The 26,750-nt window shown below is 59.8% G+C and overlaps 1 protein-coding gene across 2 annotated transcripts in view; it reads right to left on the reverse strand.

Moving 5' to 3' along the window:
• zbtb37 (zinc finger and BTB domain containing 37) overlaps positions 1 to 26,750 on the reverse strand; it is a 54,349-nt gene that overhangs the window by 23,374 nt on the left and 4,225 nt on the right. For both annotated transcript variants that reach the window (XM_041208634.1, XM_041208633.1), the window contains exons 2-3: positions 23,639 to 23,745; positions 21,014 to 21,889 (exon numbers count right to left, since the gene is read on the reverse strand). In XM_041208634.1, the coding sequence (XP_041064568.1) occupies positions 21,014 to 21,864 (851 nt within the window). In that variant the 5' untranslated portion in view covers positions 21,865 to 21,889; positions 23,639 to 23,745. The remainder of the gene's footprint in view (positions 1 to 21,013; positions 21,890 to 23,638; positions 23,746 to 26,750) is intronic.

Genomic DNA, 26,750 nt, shown 5'->3' on the forward strand with positions numbered 1-26,750 from the left:
GGGATGCCTGGTGCTGCTCCTGGCATGCCCTCCTGCACTCTTCACTGAACCAGGGTTGATACCCTGGCTTGTTGGTAATGGTAGAGTGGGGGGTATGCTGGGCCATGAGGTTACAGACTGTGGTTGTATACAATTCTGCCGCTGCTGATGGCCCACAGCACCTCATGGATGCCCAGTCTTGAGTTGCTAGATGTCGTTCGAAATCTATCCCATTTAGCACGGTGGTAGTGCCACACAATGTGATGGAGGGTATTTTCTATGTGAAGATGGGACTTCGTCTCCACAAGGACTGTGCGGTGGTCACTCTGACCGATGCTGTCATGGACAGATGCATCTGTTGCAGGCTGGTTGGTGAGGATGAGGTCAAGTATGTTTCTTCCTCTTGTTGGTTCCCTTACCACCTACCACAGACCCACTAGCAGCTATGTCCTTTAGGACTCGGCCAGCGCGGTCAGCAGTGGTGCTACCAAGCCACTCTTGGTGATGGACATTGAAGTCCCCCACCCAGAGTACATTCTGCACCCTTGCCACTCTCAGTACTTCCTCTAAGTGGTGTTCAACATGGAGGAGCACTGATTCATCAGCTGAGGGAGGGTGGTATGTGGTAATCAGCAGGAGGTTTCCTTGCCCATGTTTGACCTGATGCCATGTGGCTTCATGGGGTCCACAGTTGATGTTGAGGACTCCCAGGGCAACTCCCTCTCAACTGTATACCACTGTGCTGCCACCTCTACTGAGGCTGTCCTGCCGGTGGGACACGACATATCCAGGGATGGGTGCTGTCTCTAAGATATGATTCCGTGAGTACGACTAGTCTGTGAGACAGTTCTCCGAATTTTGGCACTAGCTTCCAGATGTTAGTAAGGAGGACTTTGCAGGGTCTACAGGGCCACCTAGGGTCAATACCGGGTGATTGGTCCAGTTTCATTCCTTTCACTCTTTAGCGGTTTGATACAACTTGGCTTGCTAGGCCATTTCAGAAGGTGTTTAAAAATCAACCACATTGCTGTGGGTCTGGAGTCACATGGAGACCAGACCAGGTAAGGCCAGCAGATTTCCTTCCTTAAAGGGCATTAGTGAACCAGATAGGGTTTTTACAACAATCGACAATGGTTGCAGGCAATCAGACTTTTAATTCCAGATCTTTGTTGGATGCAAATTTCGCCACCTGCCGTGACAGGATTCTAATTACCCTGGGTCTTTGGATTCCTAGTCCAGCGACAATACCACTGCGCCACCGCCTCTTAAGAAGGGAAGGATTTGAGGTTTGGAAAAGGTTATTAAATAGCAACACAAATCTCATAACTTGTGATGGAATTAGGCAGGTTGGTTTTTGAATGCAGGAAAGGGGTTGGGCTTGCAGTTAACTCTGGGGAATCAGACTCCCAGGACAGCCATAGTTCTCACTGCAGCTTCAAAGGCACAGACATTTACAACAGTGGCCACAATGGTGGAAAGACTAGGCTTGGAGCCTGTCGAGTTTACACGATTTAGGATGATCTAATCGAGGTGTTTAAGAAATTTAAAAGGTAGATAGAGAAAAACTATTTTGGCTGGCGGGAAGGTGTAGAACAAGAGGGCATAACCTAAAAATTAAAGCGAGACTGTTCAGGGGTGATGTCAGCAGCACTTCTTTACACACATGGTGATGTAAATCTGGAGCTTTCCCCCTCAAAATAGCACCTGAGGACAGGGACAGCTGAAAATTTCCAAACTCAAAATCAATAAAAGTTTTGATATGGAGTTTTGAGATATGTAACCAAGAGAGTATGGGTGGAGTTGAGATGCAGTTCAGCCATGATCCAATTGGAATGCAGAACAGGTTTGAGGGGTAGAACGGCTGCTTCCTGTTTATATGTTCAAAATATTTCAATGGATGTGAAGCATTCAGGAAAAACTGAAGTCCTGAAAGCCACACAAAATTTCAAGACTTACTATTTCCATTCAGCACAGGCCAAGCTTTCCATTGTCTGCCAAAGTCCCAGCTCTCCCTGCCACCAACACCCACCTTCTCCCGCGCCTGTCAGCACAGACCCAGCTCACCTTGTGCCTGTCAGCCCATATCCAGCTCCCACTGCCCGTCGCAACAGACCAACCTCCCTGCTGCGCCCGTCAGCACAAACCCAGCTCCCCCGCCACCGTCAGCGCAGACCCACCTCCCCCCGTCAGCGTCAGCGTAGACCCACCTCCCCCCGTCAGCGTCAGCACAGACCCACCTCCCCCACCACCGTCAGCGCAGACCCACCTCCCCCCGTCAGCGTCAGCACAGACCCACCTCCCCCACCATCGTCAGTGCAGACCCACCTCCCCCGTCAGCGCAGACCCACCTCCCCCGGCCACCGTCAGCGCAGACCCACCTCCCCCCGCCACCGTCAGCGCAGACCCACCTCCCCCGGCCACCGTCAGCACAGACCCATCTCCCCCCGCCACCGTCAGCGCAGACCCACCTCCCCCACCACCGTCAGCGCAGACCCACCTCCCCCCGTCAGCGTCAGCACAGACCCACATCCCCCACCACCGTCAGCGCAGACCCACCTCCCCCCGTCAGCGTCAGCACAGACCCACCTCCCCCACCACCGTCAGCGCAGACCCACCTCCCCCACCACCGTCAGCGCAGACCCACCTCCCCCCGTCAGCGTCAGCACAGACCCACCTCCCCCACCATCGTCAGTGCAGACCCACCTCCCCCGTCAGCGCAGACCCACCTCCCCCGGCCACCGTCAGCGCAGACCCATCTCCCCCCGCCACCGTCAGCGCAGACCCACCTCCCCCGGCCACCGTCAGCACAGACCCATCTCCCCCCTCCACCGTCAGCGCAGACCCACCTCCCCCCGTCAGTGTCAGCACAGACCCACCTCCCCCCGCGCCTGTCAACACAGATCCACCTCCCCCGACGCTTGTCAGCACATACCAACCTCCCCCAGTGCCTTTCAGTACAGACCCACCTCCCCCTGCGCCCATCAGCACAGACCCACCTTGACCCCGCGCCTGTCAACACAGACCCACCTACCCCCACGCCCGTCAGCACAGACCCACGTCCCCCCAACCCCGTCAGCACAGACCCACCTCCCCCCACCCATCAGCACAGACCCACCTCCCCCCACCCATCAGCACAGACCCACCTCCACCCCGTGCCTGTCAGTACAGACCCAACACACACCGCCCATCAGCACGAGCCCACCTCCCCTCGCGCCTGTCAACACAGATCCACCTCCCCCCACGCCCGTCAGCACAGACCCATCTCCCCCCAACCCCGTCAGCACAGACCCACCTCCCCCCACCCATCAGCACAGACTCACCTCCCCCCGTGCCTGTCAGTACGGACCCAACACACACCGCCCATCAGCACAAGCCCACCTCCCCCCGCGCCTGTCAACACAGACCCACCTCCTCCCACCCATCAGCACAGACCCACCTCCCCCCACCCATCAGCACAGACCCACCTCCCCCGTGCCTGTGAACACAGACACACCTCCCCCAGTGACTTTCAGTACAGACCCACCTCCCCCCATGCCTGTCAGTGGAGAGCCATCTCCCCCCGTGGCTTTCAGTACAGACCCACCTCCCCATGCGCCTGTCAGCACAGACCAACCTCTACCCACTCGTCAGTACAGACCCACCTCCCCCCGTGCCTGTCAGCACAGACCGACCTCCCCCAGTGCCTTTCAGTACAGACCCACCTCCCCCTGCGCCCATCAGCACAGACCCACCTCCCCCCATGCCCGTCTGTACAGACCCACCTCCCCCAGTGCCTTTTAGTATAGACCCACCTCCCCCTGCGCCCATCAGCACAGACCCACCTCCCCCCACTCGTCAGTACAGACCCACATCCCCCAGTGCCTTTCAGTACAGACCCACCTCCCCCCGCGCCGGTCTGTACAGACCCACCTCCCCCCGCGCCCGTCAGCACAGACCAACCTCCCCCAGTGCCTTTTAGTATAGACGCACCTCCCCATGCACCCATCAGCACAGACCCACCTTCCCCCGCTCGTCAGTACAGACCCACATCCCCCAGCGCCTGTCAGCAAAGACCAACCTCCCCCAGTGCCTTTCAGTACAGAGCCACCTCCCCCTGCGCCCATCAGCACAGACCCACCTCCCCCCGTGCCCGTCTGTACAGACCCACCTCCCCCAGTGCCTTTTAGTATAGACCCACCTCCCCCTGCGCCCATCAGCACAGACCAACCTCCCCATGTGCCTGTCAGCACAGACCCACCTCCCCCCACGCCTGTCAGCACATACCAACCTCCCCCAGTGACTTTCAGTACAGACCCACCTCCCCCTGCGCTCATCAGCACAACCCACCTCCCCCCCCGTGCCCGTCAGTATAGATCCACCTCCCCCCGTGCCTGTCAGCACAGACCCAGCTCCCCCCCGACCCATCAGTACAGAACCACCTCCACCCCGCGCCTGTCAGTACAGACACAACCCCCACCACCCATCAGCATGGGCCCACCTCCCCCGTGACTGTCAGCACAGACCCACCTCCCCCCACCCATCAGCACAGACCCACCTTGACCCCGCGCCTGTCAACACAGACCATCCCCCCCCAACGCCTGTCAGTACAGACCCACCTACCCCGTCCAGTCAGTAGAGAACCACCTCCCCCCATGACTGTCAGCACAGACCCACCTCCCCCCACCCATCAGTAGAGACCCACCTTGACCCCGCGCCTGTCAACACAGACCCACCTCCCCCCACGCCCATCAGCACAGACCCACCTCCCCCCGCGCCTATGAACACAGACCAACCTCCCCCCGTGGCTTTCAGTATAGACCCACCTCCCCTCATGCCTGTCAGTAGAGAGCCATCTCTCCCCATGGCTTTCAGTACAGACCCACCTCCCCCTGCGCTCATCAGCACAACCCACCTCCCCCCCGTGCCCGTCAGTATAGATCCACCTCCCCCCGTGCCTGTCAGCACAGACCCAGCTCCCCCCCGACCCATCAGTACAGAACCACCTCCACCCCGCGCCTGTCAGTACAGACACAACCCCCACCACCCATCAGCATGGGCCCACCTCCCCCGTGACTGTCAGCACAGACCCACCTCCCCCCACCCATCAGCACAGACCCACCTTGACCCCGCGCCTGTCAACACAGACCATCCCCCCCCCACGCCTGTCAGTACAGACCCACCTACCCCGTCCAGTCAGTAGAGAACCACCTCCCCCCATGACTGTCAGCACAGACCCACCTCCCCCCACCCATCAGTAGAGACCCACCTTGACCCCGCGCCTGTCAACACAGACCCACCTCCCCCCACGCCCATCAGCACAGACCCACCTCCCCCCGCGCCTATGAACACAGACCAACCTCCCCCCGTGGCTTTCAGTATAGACCCACCTCCCCTCATGCCTGTCAGTAGAGAGCCATCTCTCCCCATGGCTTTCAGTACAGACCCACCTCCCCATGCGCCAGTCAGCATAGACCAACCTCTTCCCACTCGTCAGTACAGACCCACCTCCCCCCCACGCCTGTCAGCACAGACCAACCTCCCTCAGTGCCTTTCAGTACAGACCCACCTCCCCCTGCACCCATCAGCACAGACCCACCGCCCCCCGTGCCCGTCTGTACAGACCCACCTCCCCCTGCGCCTGTCAGCAAAGACCAACCTCCCCCAGTGCCTTTTAGCACAGACCTAACTCCCCCTGCGCCCATCAGCACAGACCCACCTCCCCCCACTCGTCAGTACAGACCCACCTCCCCCCGCGCCTGTCAGCAAAGACCAACCTCCCCCAGTGCCTTTCAGCACAGACCTAACTCCCCCTGCGCCCATCAGCACAGACCCACCTCCCCCCGTGCCCGTCAGTACAGACCCACCTCCCCCCACGCCTGTCATCACAGACCCACCTCCCCGCGCGTCTGTCAACACAGATCCACCCCCCGCCGTGCCTGTCAGCACAGATCCACCCCCCGCCGTGCCTGTCAGCACAGACCCACCTCCACCCCGCGCCTGTCAGTACAGACCCCACTCACCCCCAATCAGCAGGGGCCAACCTCTCCCCGCGCCTGTCAACACTGACCCACCTCCCCCGTGCCCATCAGCACAGACCCACCTGCCCCCATCCGGCAGTACAGACCCACCTCCCCCTGTGCCTGTTAGCACAGATCCACAACCTCCCGCGACTGTCAGCACAGAACACCCTCCGGCAGCAACTGTCAACGAAGACCTACCTCCCCCCGCACCTGTCAACACAGACCCACGTCCCACCCGCGCCTGTCAACACAGACCCACCTCCCCCCGCACCTGTCAACACAGACCCACCTCATCCCGCGCCCGCCAGTACAGACCCACCTCTCCCCACCCAACAGCAGAGGCCCACCTCCCCCCACGCCTGTCATCACAGACCCACCTCCCCGCGCGTCTGTCAACACAGATCCACCTCCCCCCGTGCCTGTCAGCACAGACCCACCTACCCCCACCCGTCAGCACAGACCCACCTCCACCCCGCGCCTGTCAGTACAGACCCCACTCATCAGCAGGGGCCAACCTCTCCCCGCGCCTGTCAACACAGACCCACCTACCCCTGTGCCATCAGCACAGACCCACCACCCCCACCCGTCAGCACAGACCCACCTCGTCACACCCATCAGCACAGACCCACCTCCACCCCGCGCCTGTCAGTACAGACCCCACTCAGCCCCACGCATCAGCATGGGCCAACCTTCCCCCGCGTCTGTCAACACAGATCCACCTGCCCCCGCACCCATCAGCACAGACCCAGCTCCCCTTGCGCCTGTCAGCACATATCCAGGTCACCCCGCCTGTCAGCACAGATCCACTTCCCCACCGCGCCTGTCAGTACAGACCAACCTCACCTGCGCCTGTCAGCACAGACCCACCTCCCCCCGTGGCTTTCAGCACAGTCCCACATCCCCCCGCACCCATCAGCATGGACCCACCTGCCCCAACCCGTCAGCACAGACTCACCTCCCCCCGTTGCTTTCAGTACAGACCCAGCCTCCCCCGTGCCCATCAGCACAGAACACCCTCCCTCGGCAACTGTCAACGAAGACCTACCTCACCCAGCACCTGTCAACACAGACCCACGTCCCACCTGCGCCTGTCAACACAGACCCACCTCCCCCCGCACTTGTCAACACAGACCCACCTCATCCCGCGCCCGTCAGCACAGACCCAGCTCCCCCTATGCCCGCCAGTACAGACCCACCTCACCCCACCCAACAGCAGAGGCCCACCTCCCTCCACGCCTGTCATCACAGACCCACCTCCCCGCGCGTCTGTCAACACAGATCCACCTCCCCTCGTGCCTGTCAATACAGACCTACCTCCCCCCATGCCTGTCAACACAGACCCACCACCCCCGCGCCTGTCATCACAGACCCACCTCCCCACGCGTGTCAACACAGATCCACCTCCCCCCGTGCCTGTCAACACAGACCCACCTCCCCGCGCGCCTGTCAACACAGACCCACCTCCCCCAATGCCTGTCAACACAGTCCCACCTCCCCCAATGCCTGTCAACACAGACCCACCTCCCCCGATGCCTGTCATCACAGAGCCACCTCCCCAACGCCTGTCAGCACAGACCCACCTCCACTGGGTGCCGGTCCGTACAGACCCACCTCCCCCCGCACCTGTCAACACAGACCCAGCTCCCCTTGCGCCTGTCAGCACATATCCAGCTCCCCCCGCCCGTCAGCACAGATCCACCTCACCCCCGCGCCTGTCAGCACAGACCAACCTCTCCGCCGCGCCCGTCAGCACAGACCCAACCCCCCCGCAACAGTCAATGCAGACCAACCTCCCCCCACAACTGTCAACGCAGACCAACCTCCCACCGCGCCTCTCAACACAGACCCACCTCCCCCCGCACCTGTCAACACAGACCCAGCTGTCAGCACATATCCAGCTCCCCCCGCCCGTCAGCACAGATCCACCTCACCCCCGTGCCTGTCAGCACAGATCCACCTCCCCCCGCGCCCGTCAGCACAGACCCACCTCTCCCCGGGCCTGTCAGTACAGACCAATCTCCACACCGCGCCTGTCAGTACAGACCCAACTCCTCCTTCGCCTGTCAGAACAGACCCACCTACCCCCACCCGTCAGCACAGACCCACCTCCACCCCGCGACTGTCAGTACAGACCCCACTCACCCCCACCCTACAGCACGGTCCAACCTCCCCGCCGTGAACATCAGCACAGACTCAACCCCCCCGCAACTGTCAACACAGACCAACCTCCCCCCGCGCCTGTCAACACAGACCCAGCTCCCCACGCACATGCCAACACAGACCCAACGTCCACCGCGCCTGTCAACCCGGACCCACCTCCCGCCGAGCCTGTCAGTACAGACCCAACTCCCCCCGCGCATGTCAGCACAGACCCACCTCCCCCCGCGCCTGTCAGCACAGACCCAGCTCCCCCCGCGCCTGTCAGCACAGACCCAGCTCCCCTCGCGCCTGTCAGTACAGACCCACCTCCCCCAACCCGTCAGTACAGACCCACACCGCCCGCACCCATCAGCATGGACCCACCTACCCTCATCTGTCAGTACAGATCCACCTCGCCCTGTGCCTGTCAGCACAGATCCACTTCCTCCCACGACTGTCAGCACAGACACCCCTCCCTCCTCACCTGACAACACAGACCCACCTCCCACCCGCGCCTGTCAATACAGACCCACCTCCCACCCGCACCTGTCAACACAGACCCACCTCATCCCGCGCCCGTCAGCACAGACCCAGCTCCCCCTATGCCAGTCAGCACAAACCCACCTCTCCCCACCCAACAGCAGAGGCCCACCTCCCCCCATGCCTGTCACAGACCCAACTCCCTCCGCACCTGTCAACACAAACCCACCTCATCCCACGCCCATCAGCACAGATCCAGCTCCCCTTATGCCTGTCAGTACTGACTCACCTCCCCCCGCCCAACAGCAGAGGCCCACCTTGCCGCACCCATCATCACAGACAAACCTCGCCCCGTGGCTTTTGGTACAGACCCACCTGCCCCCGCGCCCATCAGCACAGCCCCACCTGCCCCCACCCGTCAGTACAGACCCACCTGCCCCCGCGCCTGTCAACACAGACACACCTCACCCCCGCCCGTCAGCACAAATCCACCTCACTCCCGCGCCTGTCAGTACAGACCCACCTGCCCCCGCGCCCATCAGCACAGCCCCACCTGGCCCCACCCGTCAGTACAGACCCACTTCCCACCGCGCCTGTGAACACAGATCCACCTCCCCCCGCACCTGTCAACACAGACACACCTCCCCCCGCGCCCATCAGCACAGACCCAGCTCTCCTTGCGCCTGTCAGCACATATCCAGCTCCCCCCGCTCGTCAGCACAAATCCACCTCACTCCCACGCCTGTCAGCACAGACCAACCTCCCCACCGCGCCCATCAGCACAGACCCAAACCCCCCGCAACAGTCCAAGCAGACCAACCTCCCCCCACAACTGTCAACGCAGACCAACCGCCCCCCGCACCTGTCAACACAGACCCACCTCCACCCGCACCTGTCAACACAGACCCACCTCATCCCGTAACTGTCAACAAAGACCCACCTCCCCATATGCCCGTCAGTACAGACCCACCTCCCCCCCGCACAACAGCAGAGGCCCACCTCCCCCCGCTCTTGTCATCACAGACCTACCTCCCCACGCGCCTGTCAACACAGACCCACCTCCCCCCATGCCTGTCAACACAGACCCACCCCCCCCGCGCCTGTCATCACAGACCCACCTCCTCTCGCGCCCGTCAGCACAGACCCACCTCGCCACACCCATCAGCAAAGACCCACCTCCACTCCACGCCTGTCAGTACACACCCAACACCCCTCGCCCATCAGCACAGACCCACCCCGCCCCGTGGCTTTTGGTATAGACCCACCTGCCCCCGCGCCCATCAGCACAGACCCACCTACCCACACCCGTCAGCACAGACCCACCTCTCCCGGGCGCCGGTCAGTACAGACCCACCTCCCCACGCGCCTGTCAACATAGACCCACCTCCCCCCGCGCCCGTCAGCACAGACCCACCTCCCCACGCGCCTGTCAACATAGACCCACCTCCCCCCCGCGCCTGCCAGCACAGACCAACCTCCCCACCGCACCCAGCAGCACAGACCCAAACCCCCCGCAAGAGTCAATGCAGACCAACCTCCCCCCACAACTGTCAACGCAGACCAACCTCCCCCCCACAACTGTCAACGCAGACCAACCGCCCCCCCGCACCTGTCAACACAGACCCACCTTCACCCGCACCTGTCAACACAGACCCACCTCATCCCGCAACTGTCAACGAAGACCCACCTCCCCATATGCCCATCAGTACAGACCCACCTCCCCCCGCACAACAGCAGAGGCCCACCTCCCCCAGCTCTTGTCATCACAGACCCACCTCCCCACGCGCCTGTCAACACAGACCCACCTCCTCCCGCGCCTGTCAGCACAGATCCAGCTACCCCTGCTCCTGTCAGCTCAGAGACACCTCCCCCGTGCCTGTCAGCACAGACCCACCTCCTCTCGCGCCCGTCAGCACAGACCCACCTCGCCACACCCATCAGCAAAGACCCACCTCCACTCCACGCCTGTCAGTACATACCCAACACCCCTCGCCCATCAGCACAGACACACCTACACACACCCATCAGCACAGATCCACCCCCTCCCGCGCCTGTCAACATAGACCCACCTCCCCCCGCGCCCGTCAGCACAGACCCACCTCCCCACGTGCCTGTCAACATAGACCCACCTCCCCGCCGCGCCCAGCAGCACAGACCAACCTCCCCGCCGCGCCCAGCAGCACAGACCCAAACCCCCCGCAAGAGTCAATGCAGACCAACCTCCCCCCACAACTGTCAACGCAGAACAACCTCCCCCCACAACTGTCAACGCAGACCAACCTCCCCCAACAACTGTCAACGCAGACCCACCTCCCCCTGCACCTGTCAAAACAGACCCATTGCCCATCGCGCCTGTCAACACGGACTCACCTCCCCCCGTGCCTGTCAGTACAGACCCACATGCCACCGTGCCTGTCATCACAGACCCACCTCCTCCTGCGCCTGTCAGCACAGATCCAGCTCCCCCCGCGCCTGTCAGCTCAGACCCATCTCACCCGCGCCTGTCAGCACAGACCCATCTCCCCTCACGCCAGTCAGCACAGACCCACCTCGCCGTGCCCATCAGCACAGACCCACCTCCACCCCACGTCTGTCAGTACAGACCTAACTCCTCCCGCACCTGTCAGCACAGACCCACCTACCCCCACCCGTCAGCACAGACCCAACTCCGCCCCGCACCAGTCAGTACAGACCCCACTCACCCCCACCCATCAGCATGGGTCCACCTCCCCCCCCCCGCCTGTCAGCATAGATCCACCTCCCCACCGCGCCTGTCAGTACAGACCCACTGCCCCTGCGCCTGTCAGCACAGACCCACCTCCCCCCATGGCTTTCAGTACAGACCCACCTCCCCCCGCACCCATCAGCACAGACCCACCTGCCCCAACCCGTCAGTAGAGACCCACCTCCCACCGTGCCTGTCAGCACAGACCCACCTCCACCGGACGCCGGTCAGTACAGACCCACCTCCCCAAGTGCCTGCCAACATAGACCAACCTCCCCCACAACTGTCAACGCAGACCAATCTCCCACGGCGCCTGTCAACACAGACCCACCTCCCCCTGCACCTGTCAACACAGACCCACCGCGCCTGTCAACACGGACCCACTTCCGCCCGTGCCTGTCAGTACAGACCCCACTCAACCCCACCCATCAGCACGGGCCCACCTCCCCCCGCGCCTGTCAACACAGACCCACCACCCCCCGCACCCATCAGCACAGATCCCCTTGCGCCTGTCAGCACATATCCAGCTCCCCCCTGTCCGACAGCACAGATCCACCTCCCCCCTGCGCCTGTCAGTACAGACCCACCTCCCCCCATGGCTTTCAGTACAGCCCCACCTCCCCCCGCGCCCATCAGCACAGACCCACCTGCCCCAACCCGTCAGCACAGACCCACCTCCCCCCGTTGCTTTCAGTACACACCCAGCCTCCTCCGCGCCCATCAGCACGGACTCACCTGCCCCCATCTGTCAATACAGACCCACCTCCCCCTGTGCCTGTTAGCACAGATCCACCTCCTCCCACGACTGACAGCACAGAACTCCCTCCCGCCGCAACTGTCAGCAAAGTCCTGCCTCCCCCCGCACCTGTCAACACAGACCCGCATCACCCCGCGCCCGTCAGCACAGACCAGCTCCTCCTATGCCCATCAGTACAGACCCACCTCTCCCCACCCAACACAAGAGGCCCGCCACCCCCTGCGCCTGTCATCACAGACCCACCTCCCCGCGCGCCTGTCAACACAGACCCACCTCGCCCTGTGCCTGTCAACACAGACCCAACTCCCCCTGTGCCTGTCAACACAGACCCACATCCCCGCGCGCCTGTCCACACAGACCCACCTCCCCCTGTGCCTGTCAACACAGACCCACCTCCCCCCGTGCCTGTCATCACAGACCCACCAACCCCTGCGCCTGTCAGCTCAGACCCACCTCCCCCGCACCAGTCAGCACAGATCCCCCTCCTATGGCGCCCATCAGCACAGACCCACCTCGCAGCACCCATCAGTAAAGACCCACCTCCACCCCGCGCCTGTCAGTACACACCCAACGCCCCATGCCCATCAGCACAGACCCACCTCGCAGCACCCATCAGCAAAGACCCACATCCACCCCGCGCCTGTCAGTACATACCCAACACCACATGCCCATCAGTACAGACCCACCCCGCCCCGTGGCATTTGGTACAGACCCACCTGCCCCCGTGCCCATCAGCACAGACCCACCTGCCCCCACCCGTCAGTACAGACCCACCTGCCCCCACCCGTCAGTACAGACCCACCTGCCCCCACCCGTCAGTACAGACCCACCTGCCCCCACCCGTCAGTACAGACCCACCTCCACTGGGCACCGGTCAGCACAGACCCACCACCCCCCGTTGCTTTCAGTACAGACCCAGCCTCCTCCGCGCCCATCAGCACGGACCCACCTGCCCCCATCTGTCAATACAGACCCACCTCCCCCTGTGCCTGTTAGCACAGATCCACCTCCTCCCGCGACTGTCAGCACAGATCCCCCTCCCTCCGCAACTGTCAACAAAGACCTGCCTCTCCCCGCACCTGTCAACACAGACCCACCTCACCCCGCGCCCGTCAGCACAGACCAGCTCCTCCTATGCCCATCAGTACAGACCCACCTCTCCCCACCCAACACCAGAGGCCCGCCTCCCCCTGCGCCTGTCATCACAGACCCACCTCCCCGCGCGCCTGTCAACACAGTCCCACCTCCCCCCGTGCCTGTCAACACAGACCCACCTCCCCGCGGGCCTGTCAACACGGACCCACCTCCCCCCGTGCCTGTCATCACAGACCCACTTCTTCCCGCGCCAGTCAGCACAGATCCAGCAACACCTGCGCCTGTCAGCTTAGACCCACCCCCCCGCCCCTGTCAGCACAGACCCACCTCGCCGCACCCATCAGCAAAGACCCATCTCCACCCTGCGCCTGTCAGTACACACCCAACACCCCATGCCCATCAGCACAGACCCACCCCGCCCCATGGCTTTTGGTACAGACCCACCTCCCCCCTCGCCTGTCAGCACAGACCCACCTCCCCCCGTGCCTGTCAGTACAGACCCACCTCCCCTCGCGCCTGTCAGCACAGACCCACCTCCCCCCGCGGCTGTCCGCACAGACCCAGCTACCCCCTGCGCCTGTCAGTAGACGTGCATCTCCCCCGGTGCCTGTCAGTAGAGACCCATCTCCCCCCGTGCCAGTCAGTACAGACCCACCTCCCGCGGTGCCTGTCAGCACAGACCAACCTCCCTCAGTGCCTTTTAATATAGACCAACCTCCCCTTGCGCCCATCAGCACAGATCCAGCTCCCCCCAACCGTCAGTACAGATCCACCTCCCCCCGGGCCTGTCAGCACAGACCCACCTCCCCCCACCCATCAGCACAGGCCCACCTCCACCCCGCGCCTGTCAGTACAGACCCAACTCCCACCACCCATCAGCACAGACCCACCTCCCCCAACGCCTGTCAGCACAGACCCACCTCCCCCCACCCATCAGCACAGACCTACCTGCACCCCGCGCCTGTCAGTACAGACCCAACTCCCACCGCCCATCAGTACAGACCCACCTCCCCCCGCCCAACAGCAGAGGCCCACCTCACCCCATGCCTGTCAGCACAGACCCACATTCCCCCCGCGCCTGTCAGCACAGACCCATCTCCCCCCGTGCCTGTCAGCACAGACCCACCTCCCCCCGTGCCTGTCAGCACAGACCCACCTCCCCCCGTGCCTGTCAGCACAGACCCACCTCCCCCCGTGCCTGTCAGCACAGACCCACCTCCCCCCGCGCCTGTCAGCACAGACCCACATTCCCCCCGCGCCTGTCAGCAGAGACCCAGCTCCCTCTGTGCCTGTCTGCACTGACCCAGCTCCCCTCGCACCTGTCAGCACAGACCCAGCTGCCCCCGCGCTCGTCAGTACAGACCCAGCTCAAGCCCTGCCTTTCAGAACAGACCCAGCTCCCCCCGTTCTCGTCAGTACAGACCCACCTCCCCCACGTGCTTGTCAGCAGACCCTCCTCCGCCTGCACCTGTCAGTACAGACCCACCACCCCCAGCACCTGTCAGCACAGATCCACCTCCCCACGCGCCTGTCAGTACAGACCCACCTCCCCCCGCGCCTGTCAGCACAGACCCACCTCCCCCCGCGCCTGTCAGCACAGACCCACCTCCCCCCGCGCCTGTCAGCACAGACCCACCTCCCCCCGCGCCTGTCAGCAGAGACCCAGCTCCCTCTGTGCCTGTCTGCACTGACCCAGCTCCCCTCGCACCTGTCAGCACAGACCCAGCTGCCCCCGCGCTCGTCAGTACAGACCCAGCTCAAGCCCTGCCTTTCAGAACAGACCCAGCTCCCCCCGTTCTCGTCAGTACAGACCCACCTCCCCCCCGTGCTTGTCAGCACAGACCCTCCTCCGCCTGCACCTGTCAGTACAGACCCACCACCCCCAGCACCTGTCAGCACAGATCCACCTCCCCACGCGCCTGTCAGTACAGACACAGCTCCCCCTGTGCCTGTCAACACAGACCCACCTCCCCCCGCGCCAGTCAGCACAAACCCACCTCTCCCCACCTGTCAGCACACACACCCCTCCCCCGCAACTGTCAACACCGTCCCACCTCCCCCCGCGCCTGTCAGCATGAACCCAGCTCCCCCGGCACCTGTCAACACAGACTCACCTCCCCCATGCCTGTCAACACAGACCCAGCTCACCCCGTGCCTGTCAGCACAGACCCACTCCCCCCGCAACTGTCAATACAGACCCACCTCCCCCTGCGCATGTCAACACCGACCCAGCTCCCTCCACGTCCGTCAGCACAGACCCAGCTCCAAATGTGCCTGTCAACACCGACCCAGCTCCCTCCACGCCCGTCGGCACAGACCCACCTCCCTCTGCGCATGTCAACACCGACCCAGCTCCCTCCACGCCCGTCAGCACCGACCCAGCTCCCACTGTGCCTGTCAACACAGACCCACCTCCCCCCCGCGCATATCAACACAGACCCAACCTATCAGCACGGACCCAGCTCACCCCGCGCCTGTCAGCACGGACCCAGCTCCCCCAGCACCTGTCAGCACGGACCCAGCTCCCCCAGCACCTGTCAGCACGGACCCAGCTCCCCCAGCACCTGTCAGCACGGACCCAGCTCCCCCAGCACCTGTCAGCACGGACCCAGCTCCCCCAGCACCTGTCAGCACGGACCCAGCTCCCCCAGCACCTGTCAGCACAGACCCAGCTCCCCCAGCACCTGCCAGCACGGACCCACCTGCCCCATTGCCAGTCAGCACAGACCCACCTCCCCCCACGTCCGTCAGCACAGATCCACCTCCCCACGTGCCTGTCAGCACAGACACAGCTCACCCCATGCCTGTCAGCACAGACACAGCTCCCCCCGCAACTGTCAACACGGACCCACTTCCCCCCACACCTGTCAACACAGACCAAGGTTTCCCCCGCGCCTGTCAACACAGACCAAGCTCCCCCCGCACCAGTCAGCACAGACCCAGCTCCCCAAGCACCCGTCAGTACAGACCCAGCTCCCCAAGCGCCCGTCAGTACAGAACCACTCCCACCACCCATCAGCACAGAGCCTCTCCCCCCCGCGCCTGTCAGCACGGACACAGCTCCCCCTGTGTCTACCAGCACAGACCCACCTCCCCCCGCATCTGTCAACACAGACCCACCTCCCCCCGCACCTGTCAACACAGACCCACCTCATCCTGCGCCCGTCAGCACAGACCCAGCTCCCCCTATGCCCGTCAGTACAGACCCACCTCTCCCCACCCAACAGCAGAGGCCCACCTCACTGCATGCCTGTCAACCGAGACCCAGCTCCCCCTGTGCCTGTCAACACAGACCCACCTCCCCCTGTGCCTGTCAACACAGACCCACCTCCTTCCGCACGTGTCAACACTAACCTACCTCATCCCGCACCCATCAGCACAGATCCAGCTCCCCCTATGCCCGTCAGTACTGACTCACCTCCCCCCACCCAACAGCAGAGGCCCACCTCCCCCCGCGCCTGTCATCACAGACACACCTCCCCGCGCGCCTGTCAACACAGACCCACCTCCTCCTATGCCTGCCAACACAGACCCACCTCCTCCCATGCCTGTCAGCACAGACCCACCTCCCCCGCGCCTGTCAGCACAGACCCACCTCCCCCGCGCCTGTCAGCACAGACCCACATCACCGCACCCATCAGCAAAGACCCACCTCCACCCCGCGCCTGTCAGTACACACCCAACACCCCCCGCCCATCAGCACAGACCCACCCCGCCCCATGGCTTTTGGTACAGACCCACCTGCCTCTGCGCCCATCAGCACAGACCCACCTGCCCCCACCCGTCAGTACAGACCCACCTCCCACCGTGCCTGTCAACACAGACCCACCTACCCACACCCGTCAGCACAGATCCACCTCCTCCCGTGCCTGGCAGCACAGTCCCACCTCCCCTGCGCAAGTCAACATAGACCCACCTCCCTCCGTGCCCATCAGCACAGAACCATCTCTCCCCGCGACTGTCAACACAGACCCACCTGCCCCCGCGCCTGTCAACACAGACCCACCTACCTACCACCATGCCTGTCAACACAGACCCACCTACCACCACGCCTGTCAACACAGACACAGCTTCCCCCGCGCCTGTCAACACAGATCCACCTCCTCCTGCGCCCGTCAGCACAGACCCACCTACCCCCACCCATCAGCACAGATCCACCTCCTCCCGTGCCTGGCAGCACAGACCCACCTCCCCTGCGCAAGTCAACATAGACCCACCTCCCTCCGTGCCCATCAGCACAGAACCATCTCTCCCCGCGACTGTCAACACAGATCCACCTGCCCCCGCGTCTGTCAACACAGACCCACCTACCTACCACCACGCACAGACCCACCTACCACCACGCCTATCAACACAGACACAGCTTCCCCCACGCCTGTCAACACAGATCCACCTCCTCCCGCGCCCGTCAGCACAGACCCATCTACCCCCACCCATCAGCACAGACGGACCTCCCCCCTTGCCTGTCAGTACAGACCCACCTCCCCCCGCGCCTGTCAGCACAGACCCAGCTCACCACGTGTCTGTCAGCACAGACCCCACTCTCCCCGCAACTGTCAACACAGACCCAACTCCCCCCGAACCTGTGAACACAAACCCACCTCCCCCTGCGCCTGTCATCACAGTCCCATCTCCTCTCGTGCCTGTCAACACAGACCCACCTACCCACACCCGTCAGCACAGATCCACCTCCTCGCGTGCCTGGCAGCACAGACCCACCTCCCCTGCGCAAGTCAACATAGACCCACCTCCCTCCGTGCCCATCAGCACAGAACCATCTCTCCCTGCGACTGTCAACACAGACCCACCTGCCCCCGCGCCTGTCAACACAGACCCACCTACCTGCCACCACGCCTGTCAACACAGACCCACCTACCACCACGCCTGTCAACACAGACACAGCTTCCCCCCGCGCCTGTCAACACAGATCCACCTCCTCCTGCGCCCGTCAGCACAGACCCACCTACCCCCACCCATCAGCACAGATCCACCTCCTCCCCTGCCTGGCAGCACAGACCCACCTCCCCTGCGCAAGTCAACATAGACCCACCTCCCTCCATGCCCATCAGCACAGAACCATCTCTCCCCGCGCCTGTCAACACAGACCCACCTGCCCCCGCGCCTGTCAACACAGACCCACCTACCTACCACCACGCCTGTCAACACAGACCCACCTACCACCACGCCTGTCAACACAGACACAGCTTCCCCCGCGCCTGTCAACACAGATCCACCTCCTCCTGCGCCCGTCAGCACAGACCAACCTACCCCCACCCATCAGCACAGATCCGCCTCCTCCCGTGCCTGGCAGCACAGACCCACCTACCCTGCGCAAGTCAACATAGACCCACCTCCCTCCGTGCCCATCAGCACAGAACCATCTCTCCCCGCGACTGTCAACACAGATCCACCTGCCCCCGCGTCTGTCAACACAGACCCACCTACCTACCACCACGCACAGACCCACCTACCACCACGCCTGTCAACACAGACACAGCTTCCCCCGCGCCTGTCAACACAGATCCACCTCCTCCCGCGCCCGTCAGCACAGACCCATCTACCCCCACCCATCAGCACAGACGGACCTCCCCCCTTGCCTGTCAGTACAGACCCACCTCCTCCCGCGCCTGTCAGCACAGACCCAGCTCACCACGTGTCTGTCAGCACAGACCCCACTCTCCCCGCAACTGTCAACACAGACCCAACTCCCCCCGAACCTGTGAACACAAACCCACCTCCCCCCGCGCCTGTCATCACAGTCCCATCTCCTCTCGTGCCTGTCAACACAGACCCACCTCCCCCCGCGCCTGTCAGCACAGACCCACCTCCCCCCGCGCCTGTCAGCACAGACCCACCTCCCCCCGCGCCTGTCAGCAGAGACCCAGCTCCCTCTGTGCCTGTCATCACAGTCCCATCTCCTCTCGTGCCTGTCAACATTGACCCAGCTCCCCTCGCACCTGTCAGCACAGACCCAGCTGCCCCCGTGCTCGTCAGTACAGACCCAGCTCCAGCCCTGCCTGTCAGAACAGACCCAGCTCTCCCCGTTCTCGTCAGTACAGACCCACCTCCCCCCTGTGCTTGTCAGCACAGACCCACCTCCCCCCTGTGCTTGTCAGCACAGACCCACCTCCGCCCGCACCTGTCAGTACAGACCCACCTCCCCCAGCACCTGTCAGCACAGATCCACCTCCTCACGCGCCTGTCAGTACAGACACAGCTCCCCCCACATCTGTCAGCACAGACCCCACTCCCCCTGCACCTGTCAACACAGACCCACCTCCCCCAGCGCCTGTCAGCACAGACCCACCCCTCCCCCGCAACTGTCAACACCGTCCCACCTCCCCCCGCGCCTGTCAGCATGAACCCAGCTCCCCCCGCGCCTGTCAACACAGACTCACCTCCCCCCATGCCTGTCAACACAGACCCAGCTCACCCCGTGCCTGTCAGCACAGACCCCCTCCCCCGGCAACTGTCAATACAGACCCACCTCCCCCTGCGCATGTCAACACCGACCCAGCTCCCTCCACGCCCGTCAGCACAGACCCACCTCCCCCTGCGCATGTCAACACCGACCCAGCTCCCTCCATGCCCGTCAGCACAGACCCAGCTCCCACTGTGCCTGTCAACACCGACCCATCAACACAGACCCAACCTGTCAGCACGGACCCAGCTCATCCCGCGCCTGTCAGCACGGACCCAGCTCCCCCCGCACCTGCCAGCACAGACCCAGCTCCCCCAGCACCTGCCAGCACAGACCCACCTGCCCCATTGCCAGTCAGCACAGACCCACCTCCCCCCACGTCCGTCAGCACAGATCCACCTCCCCACGCGCCTGTCAGCTCAGACACAGCTCTCCCCATGCCTGTCAGCACAGACCCCACTCCCCCCGCAACTGTCAACATGGACCCACCTCCCCCCCACACCTGTCAACACAGACCAAGGTCCCCCTGTGCCTGTCAACACAGACCAAGCTCCCCCCGCGCCAGTCAGCACAGACCCAGCTCCCCTCGCGCCTGTCAACACGGACCCAGCTCCCCCAGCGCCTGTCAGCACGGACCCAGCTCCCCCCGCGCCTGTCAGCACGGACCCAGCTCCCCCCGCGCCTGTCAGCACGGACCCAGCTCCCCCCGCGCCTGTCAGCACGGACCCAGCTCCCCCCGCGCCTGTCAGCACGGACCCAGCTCCCCCCGCACCTGTCAGCACGGACCCACCTCCTACGGCACCTGTCAGCACATTAAAGCAGCATTTATGAGGGAGCTCTCCTGCTTGGCTTTGGTGAGACTGCACCTCGAATACTGTGTGCAGTTTTGGTCTCCTTATTTAAGGAATGATGTAAATGCATTGGAGGCGGTTCAAAGGAGGTTTACTAGATTGAAACCTGGAATGAGTGGGTTGTCTTATCAAGAAAGGTTGGACAGACTGGGCTTGTTTCCACTGGAGTTTGGAAGAGTGAGGGGTGATTTGATTGAAGTATACAAGATCCTGAAAGGCCTTGACAAGGTGGACGTGGAAAGGATGTTTCCTCCTGTGGGTGAGTCCAGAATTAGAGGGCACTGGTTTAAAATTAGGGGTCGCCCTTTTAGGACAGAGGAGAAATTTTTTCTCTGAGGGTTGTGTGACTTTGGAACTCTCTACCTCAGAAGGTAGTGAAGACGGGGTCATTGAATATTTTTAAGGCAGAGGTGGATAGATTCTAGTTAGGCAAGGGAGTCAAAGGTTATCGGGGGTGGGGGGTTAATTTGAAATGTGGAAATTGTAACACAAACAATCAGCTATGATCTTATTGAATCGAGGGCCCGAATGGCCTACTTCTGCTCTTATTTCATATGCTCTCTGTACCTGTCCATCTCGCTGAAGCTGCTGGAGGGCCTCGAGATTTTGCCACTTGAGGCAGTGGTGGGAAAGGCCTCCTGGACTAGGGAGCTGTGCCCGGCACTGTCGATCACCATGGCTGTCACCTCCTCAGCACTGCTGCCATCCTCCCCGGATGGCTGGTTCTCTGACATTATCCATTCGTCCGGAGTCTCTGTCTTGATCCGCATGCCACCGATCTGCCGGATGGCCTCCGGGCTGCGATCACCGCCGACTCCCGTCTCCACGTACCACTGGCCCACCCGGTCAATTCTCACCAGCCTCTCATCGCCGCCGCTGCTCCCCAGCTCGTCTGGCAGCGGGCTCCTACGGCTGAACCCCGAAGGCACCCGGCTGCGGCGGGTATTGGGGGTGGCAACGCTGCCACCGCGGGACTGGGCCGGGCGCTTCAGGCCATCCTGGTTCAGTCCCGCCTCCACCTCAGAGACGTCAATACGGAAGTGAATGCCGTCAAGGATCTGAGTGCACTTGTCGATGATGTACTGCATCTGGAGGAAGCTGGCCGCTGTCAGGTAGCTGATGATGTCGGCCACCTGCAGGCACAGCTTGCCCGTGTAGCAGAAGGCCAGGAGGCGCTCGAACACCGCGGGGCTCTTGATAACGGAGATGGAGACAGCGCTCATCTCGCCCAGGGACATGTGGTCCCGGAAGTAGGGCGAACTGGCAGCCAGCACTGCCTTGTGGGCTCGGAACGACTTCCCCTGCACATCAACCACGATGTCGCAGAGCCGGCCTTGCATCCGCAGTTGGTTCAGCTGTGCCAGGACGGAGCTGCTGAAATCCGGCACCTCCAGCTGGATGCTGCCATCCTTCTCCATGGCTCTTGGTACAGCTCACTCGCACCTACAGGGTGACAGAAGCGCAGTATTACCAAAGGAGAACGCCATTCACTCACACTAGCTCAGACATCCTGGGCAAACAGTTCTCCACATCATCTGGCTATCCTGTAATATCTTTCAGCCAATCGAGTTGGCCGAGGGAGGGGGTGGGGGAGGAGGCGAGGGCAAGGCCAGGCAAGGGAGAAGGCGAGGCTGACTGAAGGATGGGAGGGACGGGGAGTTAGGGCTAAGCCTGACCGGGGGTGAGGGGGCGTGCGCGAGGACCACCGAGGGACTTGGTGGGGGGGGGGGGGGGGGGGGAAACCAGGGGCAAGGCCCACAGAGGAGTGAGGGTGAGCCCACCGAGGGACGGGGAACAAAGGGAAAAACCGACCAAGGGATCTGGGCCAGAGGAACAGACCAATCGAGGGAGCCAGAAGCTGAGGCCGACTGAGGAATCGAATCCGCGGCAGAGACTTGTTCAAGAGCGCATTGAGGCACTTGTCCCAGTCTCCCTGCAATCAGGGTAAATATGAATGGGTGAATTTCTATAGGAGGAGCTTATGAGGCAGAACAGGGGGAACAGAGATGAAGGTGCTAGTCCTCTGTTGCTGCCTACGCATTTCAGAAACCTGCCGTGAGGTAACCTCTCAGACATCCTCTCTTTCTTCATGCTACCTATCACTGTTGGGTTTTACCAGGGAATCAATCACCACCACCTTCCACGACATTCGATCACTCACGAACAAGGACTTTGCCATTCCCAGTCTTCCTGAGGCTGCTTATATTGGCATCATGGTCTTGGTGACATTTTGTTCTCACTTGCTCAGCGAGATTGTCTTTTCACCACCCACCCTGCCCAAACTGCTTCAGCGATGCATGAGGCACTTGATCCCAGACGCACATTGCTCACTCCCTCCACTCCTATGTCAACTTTGTGCATCCCACCTTCTTCTATCCTCTCTCTCTTCTTACCACGTGGTTTACCATCCTGCCGCCCACACCCTGCCTGAAGACCAACTGCTGAATTATCCATCCTCCTTCCCTTTTTTATTTCTGGCACTCTGCACCTTTAAAAATTCCAATCGTTATCTTTTTGCTCCCTTTGTGCTCAAGCCCCTCCATCAATCTCCCACCCGTGGCCATCCACTGGGCCTTAGCATTTAAAGTGCCCTCTCTATTCCCATGGTTTCCACCATCGACACCTTCCTTATATCTCTCATTACTCTCATCCACCTCCAATGCCACTTCCTTCTGAACCAGTAAAACTTCCCCAATACAAAAACAGAATTACCTGGAAAAACTCAGCAGGTCTGGCAGCATCGGCGGAGAAGAAAAGAGTTGACGTTTCGAGTCCTCATGACCTCAATGCCACTTGCCACCATACCTTCAAACTTGCAACACCATCACTCGCCCTTGCATTCCATTTTACAATAATATTATAATCACTTTTGCTACAACAATCGCTGCTTAACGGTTACTGTTATATTCGGACAAAAGCCTTGGTATAACAAACTCAGTGAGCACATTCCCCAGGGCAGGACAGATCAACTTTAATTCATGGCCTGCAGTGAGCCTAGTGAACTCTGCTAGGGTGGCAGTTGGGGGTGCTACAATTGGTCTCTATGTCACTGCTATACCACACAATGAGGGGGCAGTGTGTGTGACAGTTTGGAGGACAGATCACCAAACTGAGTAAGGAACCTTGAGAGTTTCCTGCCGCCCCACAAAGCGCACACAGCCATCCCACCTTCTCACAGCATGCCAAACTCACCAATTACCAGGCGATTGCACCACAATACAGCAATCCTGCATCGCAGAACACGCAACAACCCTCCAGCACAGTGCTCCTGTAGAATACAGCCATTATGTTGTCTCAATCTACAAAAAAAGATATGAACTTGTAAAGTCATCATGTACACAACACAAGAAAATTCAGTGATTTATTGAACACAAACCAGAGTTGCTTGCTACCTTTAATGTCCCCATTAACACGTTCCTTAAGATAATATCACCACCATCAACACCTTTGCCCTTTTGTTTATGACATCTTTTGGTTATCTCCACCTATCACTGGCCCTCTATCCAGCTCTACCTGTCCCACACCCCTCTACCAGCTTATATTTCACCCCATTTCTCTATTTTCTTAGTTCTGATGAAGGGTCATACGGACTCGAAACGCCAGCTGTGTTCCTCTCTGCAGATGCTGTCAGACCTGCTGAGTTTTTCCAGGCATTTTTGTTTTTGTTCTAGGTTTCCAGCATCCGCAGTATTTTGCTTTTGTATCAGAGAGTTGACCCTCTGTAAGACCCTCAAACCCCAGGATTAGGATTTGATTCCTTTATCTTTCCATAAGTCTCTGCATTCATCACAGGGTTTTTGTTTTGCAATATAGAAATGGCAGGTTCCAGGATTACCTGGTTGTTTCACAGCAATCAAGTGCATCACTGAATCCCCATAGCAGCAGAGACTAAACATACCCGACTGGGACCTGGTGCCCTAACCACAGGGAATTCTCAATTGCTATGGCACAGTGGATGGTAAATGCTGAACTGCTCAAATCGCAGAGGGAAACTTGAAACAGCTGCCACAACTGTTTTACAATTTGTATTTTATTTTGAGATGCGTGCCTCAAATTCAGTTGTAATAAGTCCACCAACACTTAGAGAAGTTTTACAAAACTAAATTAGACATTTATTAATAAAAGATTTTAAGCACATACATAGGTTTACAAATTACTACTATAATAACTCCTAAATCCCCTAATTAACCTGACTTTCAGTTACACCCGCATTAAGGCAACACTACGTAAAAAATAGATTTCAACAGCCCCAGGCAAAGCACACAATACCCTGGACAATGACATTCAATGTGAGTTTTCTTAGCTTCGGTTCCTGTGGATATCAAATTGATGGATAGAGGCTGGAGGCTTTTCACACTTGTGTTAGATCTTAGAATGGCTTCCCCCTTACACATAACCTCATCTCCTTTATACATGTTTCACCGTTTTTAATGTAAATTCCATTGTTCCAATATGTCTTTGCAACTTTACTTTTTTCATTGTATAAATCTTTCATTGTACTTGTTTATCAGTAACCTTTAGGAAAAATAAACACACTGTTTGTCCTAGCTTCTTATGGCTAGGTGTAACATCTTACCATCACTCTGAAATTCAAAGTATTCTTGTTTATCTAAAAATGCAAATTTTCCTCACACCACATTCTGAAACTTCAGCCATGTTTACATATTTAGCATTTCAAACCTAGCATCCTTTTTGCTCCAGACCAGCTGTCCCCCAATTCAATTAAGTCCTCCAGAGAAACTAATCCAAACCTACCTTTACAACAAATCACAATATTATAAAAATTACTGTATTTTCAAGACACAACAAACTCAGATTTTACACCGTGATCTCCCGTGCCAGCATCCAGAGCTACACCATGCCAATCCTTATTCAGAACTAGTCCGTGCCAATCTCTCATGCCAGTAACCAGAACTATACCATGCCAATTGTCTAACTGTGCTGTTATCCCTTGACTGGAAATGTTGTTCAAAGTATGTGGGCATTGACGGCAAGGGTAGCATTTATTTCCCATCCTGAACTGCCTTGAGGTGGTGGTGTAACACCTGGGGCTTCCAGCATTTTGACCCATCGAGAGTGAAGGAACTGCAACATAATTCCAAGGCAGGATGGTGTGTGGCTTGGAGGGGAACTTGGGGTGGTGGTGTTCTATGAGTCTGCTGCCCTTGCCCTTCGAGGTGGTAGAGGCTGTAGGTTTCGAAGGTGCTGTCAAAGGTATCTTGATGAGTTGCTGCAATGCATCTTGTAGATGATACACACAGCTGTCACTGTGCGTCGGTAGTGGATCGGGTGATAATTAAGCGGGCTGCTTTGCCCTAGATAGTTTCAAGCTTCTTTTGCAGCTGCAGTCATCCAGACAAGTGAAGAGTATTCCATCACACTCCTGACTTGTGCCTAGCAGATGGTGAACAGGCTTTGGGGAGTCAGATGGTGAGATACTCTCCTCAGAATTCTCAGCCTTAAGCCTGCTCTTGTAGCCACAGTATTCATGTGTGGTCGAGTTCACTTTCTAGTCAATGTTAACCACCGCTGCACCCCCTCCAGGGCTCCTTGATGCCACACTTAGTCAAGTGCTGCTTTGATGTCAAGGTCAGTTACTTCCACCTCACGTCTCGAGTTCAGCTCTTTGCTCCATGTTTGAACCAAGGCTGTAATGAGGTCAGGAGTCGAATAACCTGGCAGAACCCAAATTGAGCCTCAGTGAGCAGGTGATTGCTGAGTAAGCACCGCTTGATAGCACTGTTGATGACCCTTTCCACAATTGAGAGTAGATTGATTGTGCAGCAATTGGCCAGATTAGAATTTTCCTGCTCTTTGTAGACAGGATATAAGTGGGCGATTTTCCACAATATCAGATTGATGGTCCATGCCAATTTCCTGTGCCTATATTCATAGAATTCCAAGGTAACCCCCCCGCGCATTTGTCCAGAACGACCCTGTGCCAATCCCCCGTGCAGTTGTCCAAATCTACATCACGCCGATCCCCCACGCGATTGTCCAAGACTACACTGCGCCGATCCCGAGTGATTGTCCAGAACTACACCATGCAGATCTCCTGTGTGATCATCCAGAACTACACTGGGTCAAATTCTTGTGCCACTGTCCAGAACTACACTGTGTCAATCTCCTGTGTGCTTGTCCAGAGCTCCACTGTGCGGATCTTCTGTGGCAGTGTTCAGTACTACACTGTGCTCACATTCATGTTGCTGCAATTTAATTTGGAATCCATTTGTGAAGGGGTAGGCTTGTTGATCAGGCTCAATCCTGAAAGTATGTGTTTGCGCGACCAAAACTAGCACCAATT

The sequence above is a fragment of the Carcharodon carcharias genome, chromosome 16 (assembly GCF_017639515.1).
Source record: "Carcharodon carcharias isolate sCarCar2 chromosome 16, sCarCar2.pri, whole genome shotgun sequence".
Classification (NCBI taxonomy): Eukaryota; Metazoa; Chordata; class Chondrichthyes; order Lamniformes; family Lamnidae; genus Carcharodon; species Carcharodon carcharias.